General features: G+C 40.9%; 1 protein-coding gene across 2 annotated transcripts in view; it reads left to right on the top strand.

Annotated features, from left to right (window-relative positions):
* pdlim5b (PDZ and LIM domain 5b) overlaps positions 1 to 15,464 on the top strand; it is a 40,802-nt gene that overhangs the window by 23,485 nt on the left and 1,853 nt on the right. For both annotated transcript variants that reach the window (XM_080046698.1, XM_080046699.1), the window contains exons 4-12: positions 3,357 to 3,390; positions 3,751 to 4,244; positions 7,335 to 7,489; positions 8,259 to 8,286; positions 11,345 to 11,508; positions 13,969 to 14,149; positions 14,338 to 14,518; positions 15,060 to 15,180; positions 15,270 to 15,385. In XM_080046698.1, coding sequence (XP_079902824.1) covers positions 3,357 to 3,390; positions 3,751 to 4,244; positions 7,335 to 7,489; positions 8,259 to 8,286; positions 11,345 to 11,508; positions 13,969 to 14,149; positions 14,338 to 14,518; positions 15,060 to 15,180; positions 15,270 to 15,385 — 1,474 coding nt within the window. The remainder of the gene's footprint in view (positions 1 to 3,356; positions 3,391 to 3,750; positions 4,245 to 7,334; positions 7,490 to 8,258; positions 8,287 to 11,344; positions 11,509 to 13,968; positions 14,150 to 14,337; positions 14,519 to 15,059; positions 15,181 to 15,269; positions 15,386 to 15,464) is intronic.

Here is a 15,464-nt window from a genome sequence, read left to right as displayed (position 1 = left end):
GTGCCAGACACATGCTGTGAGTTTTGCCACTGAGCGGACAGGCTGGCTGCACAGAGAAACAGAAATACAGAAAGAAGTACATTTTCCACTCCCACTAATTCCACATCCCTCTGTTGGAGTTTGTGTTTGGCTTCCCCCCCCCCCCCCCCATGTTTTCCTTCTTCTCCATGCTTTGGTTCATATTTTAATGCAGCGGTAAATCTGAAAAAAATAAAAAGATTATGTTTGCCAGATCTCCCACGGAGTTCTAACATTAATCACACATGGTGAATGGGGCTGATCTTCCTCAATGAGGTTTTGGATTTAATTATGAAATTAAACTTTGAATGACATAGGGTTTGGAACGCCCCACATTTGGCCTGATAGTGGTACTGTGGCCTTGAATTTGGTCCCCTTTGTTGGTACTTTATTCTCTCTGTAATAACAAAAATGTAATTTGAGAAGAGATATGTGACCAAGAGTCCTGTACTGATGTGACAGTTAAAATATATTAGTATAAATTCTAGAGTACAGACCCAGTAAAAATGAACAAAATGAGGGCGGGCGAGAACAAAAGTTTTGACAATCTAATTGTAAAATATGTTAAGTCAAGTTGCACCCTCAGGTACAGAAATCTTCCACCGATTTTGATTTAGGTGAATCGTTACTTGGTCGGTAGTACCCAACCCTAACATGACATTAATATGTGGGAATTCTACTCATATCTATTCTCCCAAATATCCTATAATATCTGTATCAAGTTCTGACTCCCAGACTGCTTTAATATGATCATGGCATCTGACACAGGCACCAAAACTATGTCTGGAGAATATAACAAAAAACAGGGACAGAGGCTTAGAGTGAGAGGGTTTTCGCTAGAGTGAGAGGGTTTTCGCATAAGATCATATAAAATGTTTTCTGCTTCTGAAAATTCAAGTGAAAACAACTCAGTGAAAAATAGTGTGTGTGTGTGTGTGTGTGTGTGTGTGTGTGTGTGTGTGTGTGTGTGTGTGTGTGTGTGTGTGTGTGTGTGTGTGTGTGTGTGTGTGTGTGTGTCTGTGTGTCTGTGTGTCTGTGTGTGTGTGTGTGTGTGTGTGTGTGTGTGTGTGTGTGTGTGTGTGTGTGTGTGTGTGTGTGTGTGTGTGTGTGTGTGTGTGTGGTGAGAAAACATCTGTTAGCCTCTCCATCATCAGTAATGCCATTTGCCAGACTGTTTCTCTTGGACCTCAAAGAGACACAGGCAGGGTGGAAATGTGCAACCCAATGCGTCAGCGACTTTGCACTTTGCTTTTTCCTCCGGTTAACCTCCTCATTCTCGTATAGTGTGTGTGTGGGACAACTTTTTTTTTCTTGCAGGTTCACTTTTGCTGCCAAGATCATTTCTTTGTTTGCTTTTTGTTTTGAAGGTTCAAAGTCTACGGTGTGAATGTTTCCATAAATAGATCTAGTGGATATCAGCATCTGTAATCTAATAAAACATGCTGACATCATGATTAGATTAGGAGGAACCAACTGAGGTGTGTTGAGGGCTGAGCAAAGCAAATGAATGTATCTTCATCAGGGTCAAGATGTATCTGGGTTATTAACACATACAGTAGCACTGTGGTACTTTGTATTTTTCTGTTTTCTTTTCTTTGTTTTTATAAAAACACGTCCAATAGTAAACCAAAGGTAATGCGTTGCGGTTATCCCCTTAAACACAAGCCATCTCCCGAATGAAAAGCAGAGCTAGACAGATTTTAGACATCAGAACACCTTACATTAGAATCACAGAGCAGTTAGTGGCATGATACTATCCATTTATAATCAGATACACTTTGTACACCACAAAGTAAATATGTGCTTTTGCGCGCACACTGACTCGCCCAGTGTTTTTCTCATAGGAGAACAACAGCAGGTCCAGCTAGTCAGGGAGCGGGACAGCACAGAGGGGCCGAGGCGAGCAGATGTTCACAGGACCACCCCAGCAAAGTGTTTGTTCAGTTTGCTCTGGGAAAAGACAGATAGATAGAGAGAGAGAGAGAGAGAGAGAATCCGCCCAGCTCTGGGCCACTGATGGCAGACACACACACACTGCTTCATTGTAGACCACTGGGTCCTATTTGTAATGGAATGTGCTGTTTGATCTTTGGACCTTTCACTGTTTTCCTGGGCACAGTGTTATTTTTCTCCACAAGCATGTCCAATAATACAAGTACATTGGAAAATAGGCATATACTCTTACTCTGCTTAGTGGAAATTGTGCATGCAAGCATGGGCACAGATGACATGGTTTGAGGGTAGGGCTTTCTAATAACTCAGTTGTTGCGCCTCTGCTCATTCAGAGAGGAAATAACTCAGAGTTTGTTGACTGTTTTCCTTATATGGCAGAGTAAAGGAAGGACGCCAGCGGACATACTGCAGCTTCTGGTCCGGAACCAGCTTTGCTGACTCACTGTCTGTTTTTTTATTATGTTTGTATTTTTTATTGACAGACTAATTGGGGACACATTGTCTGCATATCCAGACTAAATATATGACGCATTGTTAACAAAGGCAACTTTCTGTCTTTGAGTTTGAATACTTAACTAATAGGAGAAGAAGAGACTTACATTACCTAACCTGACAGGGACTGACATGTGTGACTGGAAGGAGGGGGGGTGTATGGCTAATTGCACATCTGATTGGCACAACACATCCAATGTGTGTCTTTTTTTTCTTTTTATTATGTGGTAGACAGTACAAGTATTGCGAATGAAACAAATGATGAAAAGTTTGTTGGATATTTGCCGGTTTCTATCCAGAATATCTCAAGAGAAAAAACAAACAGTCCATCCTCCCATCCCATAGGTGATAAACCTGTGGCAGCTGCTTGGAGCATAAGTGTAAATCAGATATACAACACACTTCAACACCAGTCTGCACATGGACTCAAGTGAAGTTTGTTCACGCATACTGTTGCTTTTCCATGTTGTAGTTCCTTAACTACCAAATGGCATTTTTATTCTTAACAATTTTTCCAAAGCTTACAGTTATAAATATTTCCGACTTTCCAGGTTGACATTTTACTTTTAGTGTGCTTTTTTTTTTTAGGATGATTTGTTTATAAAGTAATTTAGAATAGAAAATAAAACGTGTTTGGCCAAGAAAAATGCTACTCCTTTGGTAACGGGTCATTTGCCTAAAAATATCGCCATCTTAAAAATGTTCCCCCTGACCCAGGCTACATGGAATATTCTGACCCTTTCTCGACCCATCTTAGAAACTGAAGTTTGATTCACACAGCAGTTGGCGTGTTCAGTCTTTTTAATGTGCGGACATAAAACTGTATTGCAAAATGATGAATGGCTGCTATAAAGATGTGTTTTTATTAAGTGTTTTTATATTTTTCTTCACAGACCCTCCAGTGCCCCTCAAGATGCAGTGCCTAAGGTATGAATTCAAATATTAAACAGAAACTGTATGTTACATATTGTTTAGAGATAATATACTAGTTTATCAAAGGTAAGCATGCTTTTTTTAGTGCCCTTCTGAGTTTACGTCAGGACACAGATTGGCTTGGCATGCATAACTGAGCGGAGAGGCCACTTCTTTTTACGGCACCTCTTTAAACCTGTATGGCGCACAGGCATGACTTTTGAATCAGTGTGAAAACCCCAAAACATTGTTTTGATGTGATCGTTTTTGAAGTGCTTTTTGGGAATGCTGATTTTTAACATGCACAAGTTGATTTTGGATTTTTTTTTTGTTTTATGTGCACGCTTGTGTGTCTCCCCACCTTTTTTCATCCAGGACCAACCTCAAGAAATCATTAAGCCTGTCCCCATCACTCACCCCTCCCCGAGCACCACGTACACCAAGCCCACATCCATTCAGCCCACTCCCGCTTACAACAAGACGGCCCGGCCTTTTGGGGGGGACGGCAGCTCCTTCACGGCCCCAAAAGTAGCTTCCATTCCCTCCGCGTCATCCGCTTTCACGCCTGCTGCCCCCTCTCAACCACCGCAGCCGCCATTTCTGCTGAAGTCGAGCACCACTGCCACCGCCGCCCCAGACTCGGCTGTTCCCAGACCAGCCTTTACCTCCCCGTCTGCCTCCTCCTCCTCCTCCTCTAACTCCTCCTCTCCAGCCCGAGTGACAGCCCCCTCCTCCAATCCCAATGTCCCACAGTCCTCCGTCTATAATACACCTATCAACCTCTACTCCAATAACAATGCTTGCGAGGTGGCTATGGGACAGAGACGAGGCCTCTTGGAGAGCCAGGGGCTGTCCGAGCACATCAATGGGTAGGTACCATTCATCAAAAACCACAGTTACCATATGGTTTCTCTTACAAGGTCCCTTTTTTCAATCCCTCAACAACACATATTATATGGAACAGCGTTAGTGCTTATGTTGGTGCAAGTGCAAGATATTATTACACTGTGTGTGTGCTTAAGTCAAGAGCTGTGGTTCACAGAGGCCACATATTAGTGTACATTTTTGCTTTGTAGTTCACCTGAAGGAATGCATTAAGGAAAATGTTCTATTCTGCTCCCCCTGATTTACCTCATGCCCCATTCGACCCCAGAATATGTGTCTAATTTAAGGAGCTAACATTGAAACAGCCCATCGCTTATGTTTTCACATAGGGAAAATCCAAGGCACGCTGCACATCTTGTTCAAATCTTGTACAGGGCAACTGGGAAAGGGAACAGTCTAGACGACATGCAACTGATGCTACCGCCTGCCTATATATAATTGACAAGTGAGGTTTGCAGATCTGCCAAACACACAGGCACTGCTGGTGTAACACTTGTTTCTAATTAGCCAGAGCACTGGCAGCTCTGTGCTGTCCGGGACCAGGCAGGGACAGAGCTGTGTTTTGACAGCACTGCGCTTCATCAGCTGGGCTTTGGCTCAGCTGTTTGGTTAACAGTAGATGGAGCTTGGTTTTTAAGTGATTTGCCACTCATTCTTTGCTCTCTGTCACCTGAAGAAATAAGTCACAGAGGTCTGTTTTTATTGGCCTCGAGAGCAAAGTGTGAAAGTGCCTTCTAAAAAAATATTCTGTGAAACCTACCTACTGTATACCTGTATGGGTTTTACAAACAGAGTTCACAGCAGTGAGGATTTTTTAAAATCTTTTCTTCTCATATAAAATCAATAGTCATTAGCAGGCAGGCACACCATTACTCTGTCATCTCTTCAGTCTTTCTGGTACCTGAAACCTTGGACGGCTTAAAGAGGTGGAGTGTATTTGTGTGTGTGTGTGTGTGTGTGTGTGTCTGCTTGTGTATTGACCCGCATGATTTGTTTGTGGTTTATGTGTTTTTCTTCTCTGTGCACATTCACTCAGAAGGGTCTTTCACTTGTAGGGCATGTCTTTTCAAACTGTTCTTTTCATGCTTTCTTCTCAAGTTTAAGTTGAGTTTCTTGGCTCCAATCCTATTCCATTTCACCCCTTCTTTGACCACAGGACGAAGAAGAGACAGACACCAAGTTAGTGCTGTGAATGATAATATATCTGCTGCAGTAGCTTTTCTAACCATGTGGAAAGTGATTACAGCCTTCACATGGCTCATCTGCTTTATGATTACCCAAGGCATGCTTGCACCTCTTTGAGCTAACCCTCACATTCACTCTCACATACTTAACTTACAGTACATGCTCATTTCAAGGTCCAAAGAGACTCCAAAACCCCAATAAATAATCTATCTGTCAGAGACACACCAGAACACCCAGTGACAGTAAGCTCCAATCGTCCATTTATTTTTCTCAGTGCCATCAGTAATACTCCGTAATACTGTATTCACACCCAGTGCAGCCCTCTCCTGTCAGCACACAGGGCTGCTAAAGTCACCCAGCTCTACATCTGTCTAGCTCCGTCTGCTACTGTTGTCAGTATGTTTACTCAATGCCAGACAAATCACTGCCAAACATTGTCCGCACCGGCTGAGAATAGCCTGAAATGTGCTGTCTTTGATCATCCCTCACCTCGACTCATCTGACACGCACACACACACACACACACACACACACACACACGCACATGCACACACAGACACACACACACACACACGCACACACACACACACACGCACACACACACACCATACACACACAGAAACAGAACGCAAAAACATACTTAAATTTAAGTGCACATACTAGGATTTTCCCATTAAATTGAATCACAGTTTAGAAGAGCCCTTGACCTTAACTCTGCATGTAAACACTAAACATAAATATTATTGCTTTCTATAGTACCATCAAATAGTGTGAGAAAGCGAAGCATCATTTATTTTCAAAGCACATTACTCCCACCTTGTGGTGAGATATGGTCACTGTCACTATTGTCTCAAACCTCCACTGTTGTTAATATGCAGTCAATGTGTTTAATCTCACTATTTTAGTGTAGTAAGTCTTAATGCTCTTCACTTTCTTACTAGTATTAAACAATAGAATGTAGGCATTACAGGAAATTGAATGTAGTTGTATAATCGGGCTTACTTCTTTTGTGGTTTCCCTTTCTTAGTAGTGAGCCTCAAAGAAGTCTTAAGTAAGTATTGTAGGTCAGAACAGTTTCTTGATTTTCCCATATTAACAGTTCAGTGTCACACAGTATAATGAGCACTTAACATGGCTTTTCAATTTACGATTGTTTCTGCGTTTCTTCCTCGATCTACTTTCTCATTGCTCACCTGCAGAAATCCACCTCCAGCTAGACCTAGGAGGTAAATGTGAAATCAAACGGCTTAGGTCATACCGTGAGACATCTACATCTACAAGCTGCACCATTGATTGAAAGTTGAACACTCATTGCATAGCACATCATGTACTGTATGTGTATTGTGTGTGTGTATATTGTGTTTATTGTAACCATCAATGACAACTGGTTGTGCTCGCATGTGTGTATGAGCTGTGGTAGAGGTTCTTTTATACTGAACAGCTAAAGGTGCACTATGCAGTTTCAGTGCGATTTCTTCACATTTGCAGAGTTCACAAAACATATTTTCTCTACATGTAATTTAGTATTGACTATTTCTATCTAAATTATTTTAAGTCACCTGAAACTAAATGTCAGAGTAGAATATGTTTGTAAAAAAAAAAAACTGTTGGCCCTGCTGCCTTTTGACAACAACGCTTTTCATTTTAAAGTAGCTTTCTGACTTCAAACAGTGTTCCAGGGATCCAATATTCCTTGGAGGAAAGTTTGTTTACTCAGTTACGAAAAAATACACCTTAGAAAAATGTGCACTTCTTTAAGACACCCAAAGTTACATAATGCACCTTTTTAATATTGAACATGTCCAAATATTTTATATTAAAAAAAAAAGTATTTTCTTTTTCATGTCACTGTAACATTATTGTGTCTTGGTTTTTCTGTGGCTGTTCAGGAAAATGGTTGAGTTGCCTGAGAATCACGTGTCCCCGCTAAGCGACGCCAGCAAGAAGCGTCTGATTGAGGACACAGAGGACTGGCAGCCAAGGACCGGCACATCCCAGTCCCGCTCCTTCCGTATCCTTGCCCAGCTCACCGGCACTGAAAATGGTTAGTACCAAAAAAGCAGTAGCGGACAGCCTTTTGACAGGATGTTTATGGATACCTCATCCTCTGCAGAGACTTATTATTACCGTACATATATGTTTTTGTTAAAGTGTATAAAATTGTCTGATATTATTTTAAGACATGGCTAGAGTATTGTAAAAACTTCAGCTCGGTATTGCGATCAGTTCATTTGATATGTTTAACTATTTACTTTAGGGGCTTTAGAGGTTTAATTATGTGCCATGTTTCATACTCGTTTATTTTATATAAACGTATTTGTCTCTGTAGATTACAGTGATATTATAGTTCCATTAAGTCAAAGTAGTTTAAGAAAGCTTCCATCACCACATGATGTCATTTTATTTTATTACTGTTCGTACTATAGGTGCCAGTTATGGTTACATGAGCAGGCTGCGGCTATGGACCTCTCCCTCCTTTGGTAGAGGAAGTGTGTGGATCTATTTTACTGATGCAAAATTACTATTCTCAGTGACTCACTTATGAGCTTTGAACATTTTAATGTAAATTCAATCTGTTTCTGCAGCTGTGAACAACTTGAGGATAGGTCCAGAAAAGGCCTGTCACTCACTACATTGTAGTGTGGTGGCACTCACTCTGTCATATATAGTTCTTGTAATGACTAGATTAATCTACTCTTTTAAGTAGTTAGAGCAGCATTGTTTTTAAAAATTGTGATTCCCTGTACTCTAATTTATTATACATTTTAATTCAGTGTTTTAAATCAGTATTTTCTTTGTCTTCTTTGTTGCAGAGCAAGTTCCAGAGAACAGTGGAAAGAAGTAAGTGGTTGGTGGTTTCTTGATATAATCAAATCTGGTATGTGTTTTGAGAGTGTTCATTCGCTTACCGTCTTCCTTTTGGTCTGTAAGTACTTTTGCAGGAAGACATCCATGTGTTTTAGCAATAGCATTGATACTGTTGACATGATTTCTCGATCACAGAGGTCTCAAATTCAGGATTGGCCATCGAAGCACTCATGTAAGCATGTCTTGAGAGCCCTGGATTCAGAGTGAAGCCCTCATTTCCTGGTCGTATGGTCTTGCTAGTATCATGCTTAATTTAAAGATTAATGTGAAGAAAAACCCACATGGAGAGCTCTTAGTGGAAGATGGTTGAGCGGAGACAGCCTAAGACTGAGCATACGCTGTGATTGCTACCGCTGTGCTCTGTCTGAAGTCTATTTAATCTGCAGTAAACACAGTCTGCCCTCCGTGCTACATCCCCAACCAATCAGTGTGTCACTCACTGGAAACGGTGGGCGATTAAGTGGTATTGTGGGTAAAAGCAGCCCCTACCATAATGAGATTCCTGCTCGCCTTCTGTTTGTGAGCGTTTGTGTCTGCGTAGTTTTTCCTTAAAAGAGATCACATACATTATAACAAATCTGCAAGGACAAAGTCTCCCGTTTTTTATTTTAATCTCCATATTCATTTCTTGGCTCTATTGCTATCTTCCTTTCATTTATCTTTGACTTTTCCTCTTCAATCTTAACTTTCCGACTTTCCCTTTTTTCTCTTCCCTCTCTTATTCCTGCCTCGTGGGGCGAATCAGAACAAACAAGTTGGATCCAGAAGTCATAGGACAACAGTACAACAAGCTGAGGAATTGGCATCACGATTGTTCAGCACGAAATCTAAATGTCTAGTCAGCTAGATTTTTTTTCCCATTGGTTTTACTTATCTTGTCTTATTTATTTCATTTCGACCATTATTAAACTTACACTGTCTCATTATGTATCCCGACATAGTGACAGCCTCTATTTGGCACACTGTGTAATAATAACCCAATTCCAAAGATTAAACAGCATAAGTAAAACTATAAATGAAGCATGTTTTTCGAAAATACACAAGTAAACAGACTCTGATGTAAAAAAAAAAATAAGAATGTTTTAAGTTTTATCGCACATTTTATCTTGCTTTATGTGACTATATTTAGATATGTAAATGAAATGCATGCATTGCAAGCCAATATTAATGTGTGCTTGGAAATGCAACGTAACAGAATATTGCAGTGCACATGTGTATTACTATTTTTCCATAGCGTAGCGTTTATGTCTAAGCCTCCACTTTCCTCTGCACACTCTGTAAACGTATCCTTCATTTTTCTGTGTATGTCTGTTTCCTTTTCCCTCTGCTGTTTCACTGCACTAACCCCAAGTCATTTGATTGGTCAGCTTCTGATGATTTGACCTCAATAAACAGTTTTTTTCTTTCTTTCCTGCTGTTGCTTTATTTCTTAATCTTTCATTCCTCATTTTCTTCTTGCCTGGCAGTATATACTTGTCATTTAAAAATATCTACAGTATGTTATGAAGGAATTCCTAAGTTGTGCCTAGAGAGTTGAGGGTTCAAATGCCTGTAGAGAGTGCTTGTTTGAGCAACATTCATTGTTCAAAGTACTAGCCAATATGGATCAGTTCTCTTACAGGCAATCATTGCGTTAGAAAAACCTAAAGAAGCATATACTGTATGTGTTTCTGTTGGGTCGTTGTATTATTATAATTGCAAGTTAGTGATTGTCACATAAATCTCTAGGTTCATACTTGTCTATTCACACATCATTCAAAGGAATACACATGTAGTTAATGTGCTAAATTTAAACACGATAGGATCTCAAGAACTCAAGTTCCCCATCTTTTTGATTCAAGGCCTCCCACAGGCATTCAGCATTTCCTAGTTATGTTTCTCATGTCAATCAAACAGAAGCATCTAACTGGCAGGATAGGAGAAAGAAAAACATATGACATAGGATCAAAACCATCTGTGGTTGACGGCACAATAGGCTCTTTTATTAGTAACATGCAATGTGCTGTAGCTGGGAATCCAAACGGCTTATGGTTACTAATTGGTCACCAGTTGGTGCAAGTCCTTTGCTCAACCGGTCTATCTGGTATAACAACCCCGCCTACATGATGTGTGCTGAGTAATCATGTCTTTGAAAACAAATGTTATAATTAGAGAAGCAGATAATATGTTTAATAATGTTGACTGGTGAATAGAGTATTATATCTTCACTAGTTGAGAAATTAATACAACATATCTTTTGAGTTTAAACTCTTTGCCGCCCACAGGAGGTTCACATCTTAAAACGACAGCTGTGAATTTTTAACAAGGGGTGGCGACTAGAAAGACTTGACTCATTTTCTGCTGAATAGTATTGTGGCTTTTCACATTTTGCGCTGCCATGGAAAAATAAACCTCCACTGCCTCCAAAGTGAGTGGAAACCACTACTTAAAAAGTTAGACCTCTGGTTATCTCCTCAAATTCTTGGAGAGGAAAGAGCTACATGTTCTGCAGATTCTATGGAATCACCACCTGAAATTGTTTCCTTGTGTCAGTAATTGAACGCCCATATGGACAGTGGTCAGCAGTGCATGTCTTTATTTGAGAGTGCCCCATAATTGCCTTGATTGTTTGCATGTGTCTCTGAGATTCTGACAAACTGATTGTAAACACCATTACCTGCAGTGTAAGAACCTGCAGTCAACCAGATCACATTGTAGTAGAAGGTCCAATTCAACTGGTGGCACATTCCAACTTTAAGATTTATTTGAGGGATTTGCAACAGTTTGTACCTTTTAATATGTTTAAATCGTTGTACACGACATAGACATACAGTACATGAAGCTTTTAACATGGTGGCTGTTTCCACAGACAAAAAAACAAACGAATATATGACAAGCATCTCTTGACACTGGTTGTATGATGTATCACTATTAGAGTCAAAATAGCTATGCTAAGAGTGTTTTAAATAAAGAGAAGAACAAATACAGTAAAGGTATGAATAAATATGTGTGTGTCTGTGTGATTTATACGGAATATGTATCTGTTTCTTAGTGACGTGGATGACAAAACGGCTCCGGCTGTGCACACCTCGGCTGCTGCAAAAACATATTCCAAATCTGCAGCAACACCCAGGAATGGCAACGTGGCCCCTGCCTCTGCATTCAAGAGCCCTGCAGCCCAGAACAAGACCTCCTTCCAGCCTAGTGCTCCATCAGGTAGAGCTATACACATTCACACACCCTTCCCTTTACTTTCTCTATTATTTATTAGTGCCACTCCAATGGTTGTGGTTCCACTTCTGCAATGGAATGTCTACTGTTGTGCATTTGCTTATTTTCACCTACAGGGGGCAGCCCCATTCTTTTCAAATCACTGCTGCTCAGCCATACCATTTACTGCAGGTTTAATACCTGACACTAGGCCATTTAGGATTACGAGCTCCATAAAAACCAGAGGTATTCCGTTAATGAGCTCAGGATTATTGGCTTTTCCCGAGAACCCCTCAGTTTAAATAGATTGTGAAATTGAGAATTATGTATTTTATTTTGCGTGTAAACTGCTCTTTAAACACTGCAATCCCTGCCTCTGGACCTCGAGGTGGTCGGGGGCAAATATTTGCTGAAAGGCATCATTCAGGGGCCATTATTAGCTAAATACTAAGGCACAAGTATGCACTCATACATGAACAGATGCACTATGTGCACTCACATATTTCCCCGAAGACCTTTTAAAAAACGGCTGCTGAAAGGTGGCACAGGGTGAGAGCAGGAGAGGCCACAGTTAGCTCTCTGTCGGCTGTGTTATTTATCAGATTAACACATACTTGAGCCCAAGCAAACAAGCACGTATCTCATACCGACCATGTGGAATTGGGCTGAGCATGTGGAATGTGCTATGTGACCTTTAACTGTATTTATGTGACAATAATAATGCGGGCACTCTAACTTCTAGCACCTTCCAAAGCGAAGAATGATCTAAATATTTAGACCCTTTATGTTGTTGGACGAATAATTTTGAAGAGGCTTTGATCACATTAAATTGTTTGTGACTCATTTGCATGGCTTTCCATCCCTCATCATTTATAGAGACAGAACAGACAGGGATGTTGCAGTCCTCCTGTGATTTAGTCTGGATGTCTTCTCATCTTTCATTAGCAGCAAGAGTGCAATGGCAGGCGTACAACTGTTTGTTTCAGTTCTATTATAATGTGGCTCTGCCCTCAATCTTTGCTCCGGTCCAAAAGGATTTGGTTTGATTGACGGCTTGTCAACACCCACCCCATTGCAAGAGCTTTGATATACTGTAGATAAGCTCATATAGTGCCATTGGAAACCATTTTGACCGTCTTTGATTCTCTGCATCATTCATTAAAATAAAATAAACACTTTTAATCTAAAGGAAGTTAATGGATAGGAAAGACTAAATCAGGATATCATTAAATGATGTGTTAAATATCATTAGTCATCCACTTGCTGCTGTTGAAGTGTGTACATTGTCATTTAGTTTCTACTGATCCCCTTAATTCACTGTATGATACACATACTTTCTATGACATTTAGCATCAATATTTGAAGACGAAAGTACAACAGACTCCAAGCTACATATAATTCAGTAATAGGGAATTAGCCAGATTTTTGTTTTTAAGTGAGTCCTTGAGTTGATACATTCTGCATATTTTTGGGAAATTTAAATTTTCCCAAAAGGATGGTGTAAACGCTGTCTCAAAGCCTTCTTCATACTGTCTCTTATCAACTTATCTGGGGATAAACAGAATTGTTTCTCTCTTTTCTATCTATCTTTCTTTTCTTTATTTAACTGGAATTTGTTCCATTTAATTAGATGTATAATTATTGGATGTTTTTATGTGTATGCTTTTATTGTAAACTCCTCCCAGGTTGCTCCAAATAATCCCCAGTAAAAATAACAAGTACATTACCTCCTATCTATGGCCCTGGTCATTGGGATATGTCTCTTGAAGTTTGTTTATATCAAGAGCAGCTGTTCAAATGAACAGTATGAGATTGTATCCCTCTTTTTTTCATCACACTTCCTCTCTAGTATCTTCCCTCCTCTTAAACCCACTCCCCGCAGTCTTCACACATCCCTGCTACTACCCCGCTCTGTTGACACAAGTTTGTTTGCTCGCCATTACGAGGAACTTTAGGGGTCCACTTGTCGTTTGACCTCCCAAGTCTTTGATAACGGAACTCCCTTTCAATGGTGTCTCTGTCCCTGATGCCTTTACCCTCGTGGACTCCCCCTGAGGGCACACAACACTGACCTCTGTTCTGGATGCGTCTTAGTTTGCACTAAGAAACACATTTTGAAAAACTCCTGCATCCTCTCCATATGTTTTGAGATGAGGGAAAGGGGGCTTTATTTTCCCAGGTGTCTCCTCTGACTGTGGGAAAAATGTATCCCTTGTCTTAAGTTGGGTGGGGACGGCTCTGTCCAACCCAACTGCCTCATGCTTTAAGCATGGAGGTTAGAGATCATCAAACCATTCCCATTCATTATCTGACGACGACACACATCCAAACTGTGCACACATGTTCTGGTTCAAGCGATGTTTCTCCACACATGTTGTTGTAATACTTTTATCTAGTTATACTCATGCTTGGCCAGCTACTTTTCTCCATATCAGTTCTGACCCATTATTGTCCCCGCTGGTTCAGGTTTCCCTAAGAGTGGAGCAGCTCCTTCATTTGGCCGAGTAGCAAACCCCGCTCCCAAAGGCCCAGACCGCCCCACACCGCAGCCACATCCACAGGACCTAAACTCTGTGGTGCAGCGGGCTGAGCACATCCCCGCCGGCAAACGCACCCCCATGTGCAACAAGTGCAACACTGTCATCAGGTAAATAACATCAGAAAAACGTTGGAACTTTGGAACAATGAAAACTTTTTTTTTCCCAGTGATCACAGAGTTCAAGAATGTCATTCTAGACTACTTACACTGTGCAGAATTTTTCTCCAAACTTCTTAAAGTTTTTTTTGTGTGTGAATATTTCTCTAAATCCTCTGTCCCTTGCTTTTTCTTACCAGGGGCCCATTCCTTGTGGCCATGGGTATGTCCTGGCACCCCGAGGAGTTTAACTGTGCTCACTGCCAAGCCTCCCTGGCAATCAACGGCTTTGTGGAGGAGAAGGGCCAGGTGTACTGCGGAGATTGCTACGAGCAGTTCTTCGCTCCCACCTGCGGCCGCTGCAGCCAAAAGATTCTGGGGGTGAGTAACAAAACCGGAACAATAATGGTCTCTGACTGAAAGATCATTCTTTACTTACACTGACTATAAACGTCATTAGTCACCGCTCTCACTGATGCAAAGTCATCACTGAGATTGAATTATTGGCCATTTATTACTACATGTGTCCCCAAAATTTAAATGTTAATAAAAAATTAAAAAATCATATTTATAAATGTGTATACAGCATACACACACACACACACACACACACACACACACACACACACACACACACACACACACACACACACACACACACACACACACACACACACACACACACACACACACACACACACACACACACACACACACACACACACATTTATAGATAGGATTGTGACACCTGTAGTAATAAATGGCCAATAATTCTATCTCTCTTTGACACATCTTCTAAGTCCAAACATTTGGACATCTTTATTTACTGAGCAAGATCAATCTGTGCCATTCTTAAAGGATTTTGTCTATCACATTAGGACTAGCTGTTCCTCATTTATTTCTTCCTTTGTTTTCTGTGCAGGAAGTTATGAATGCCCTGAAACAGACCTGGCATGTGTCCTGTTTCATCTGTGTCGCCTGCCAACAGCCGATCAAAGGCAACATGTTTCACATGGAGGATGGACAGCCATACTGTGAACAAGGTACAGGACCCATCTCACAACAGTTACTATGATTTTTGTATTCATTGAATTGAGTTCAAACAGTATAACATTATGTGCTTTTCTCTCAGACTACTACCAAATGTTTGGGACCAACTGCCACGGCTGTGACTTCCCTATCGAGGCGGGGGACAAGTTCCTGGAGGCTCTAGGGTCCACCTGGCATGACACCTGCTTTGTGTGTGCGGTAGGTCCAGGCGGCAAAGTCACTACTACAAAATACTAAGGGTTAGATCTGTAATGAAGTGAATAACAACACTGCACTG

Source organism: Ammodytes marinus (assembly GCF_949987685.1).
Source record: "Ammodytes marinus genome assembly, chromosome: 18".
Lineage (NCBI taxonomy): Eukaryota > Metazoa > Chordata > Actinopteri > Uranoscopiformes > Ammodytidae > Ammodytes > Ammodytes marinus.
This window is presented reverse-complemented; position numbering and strand designations above follow the sequence as displayed.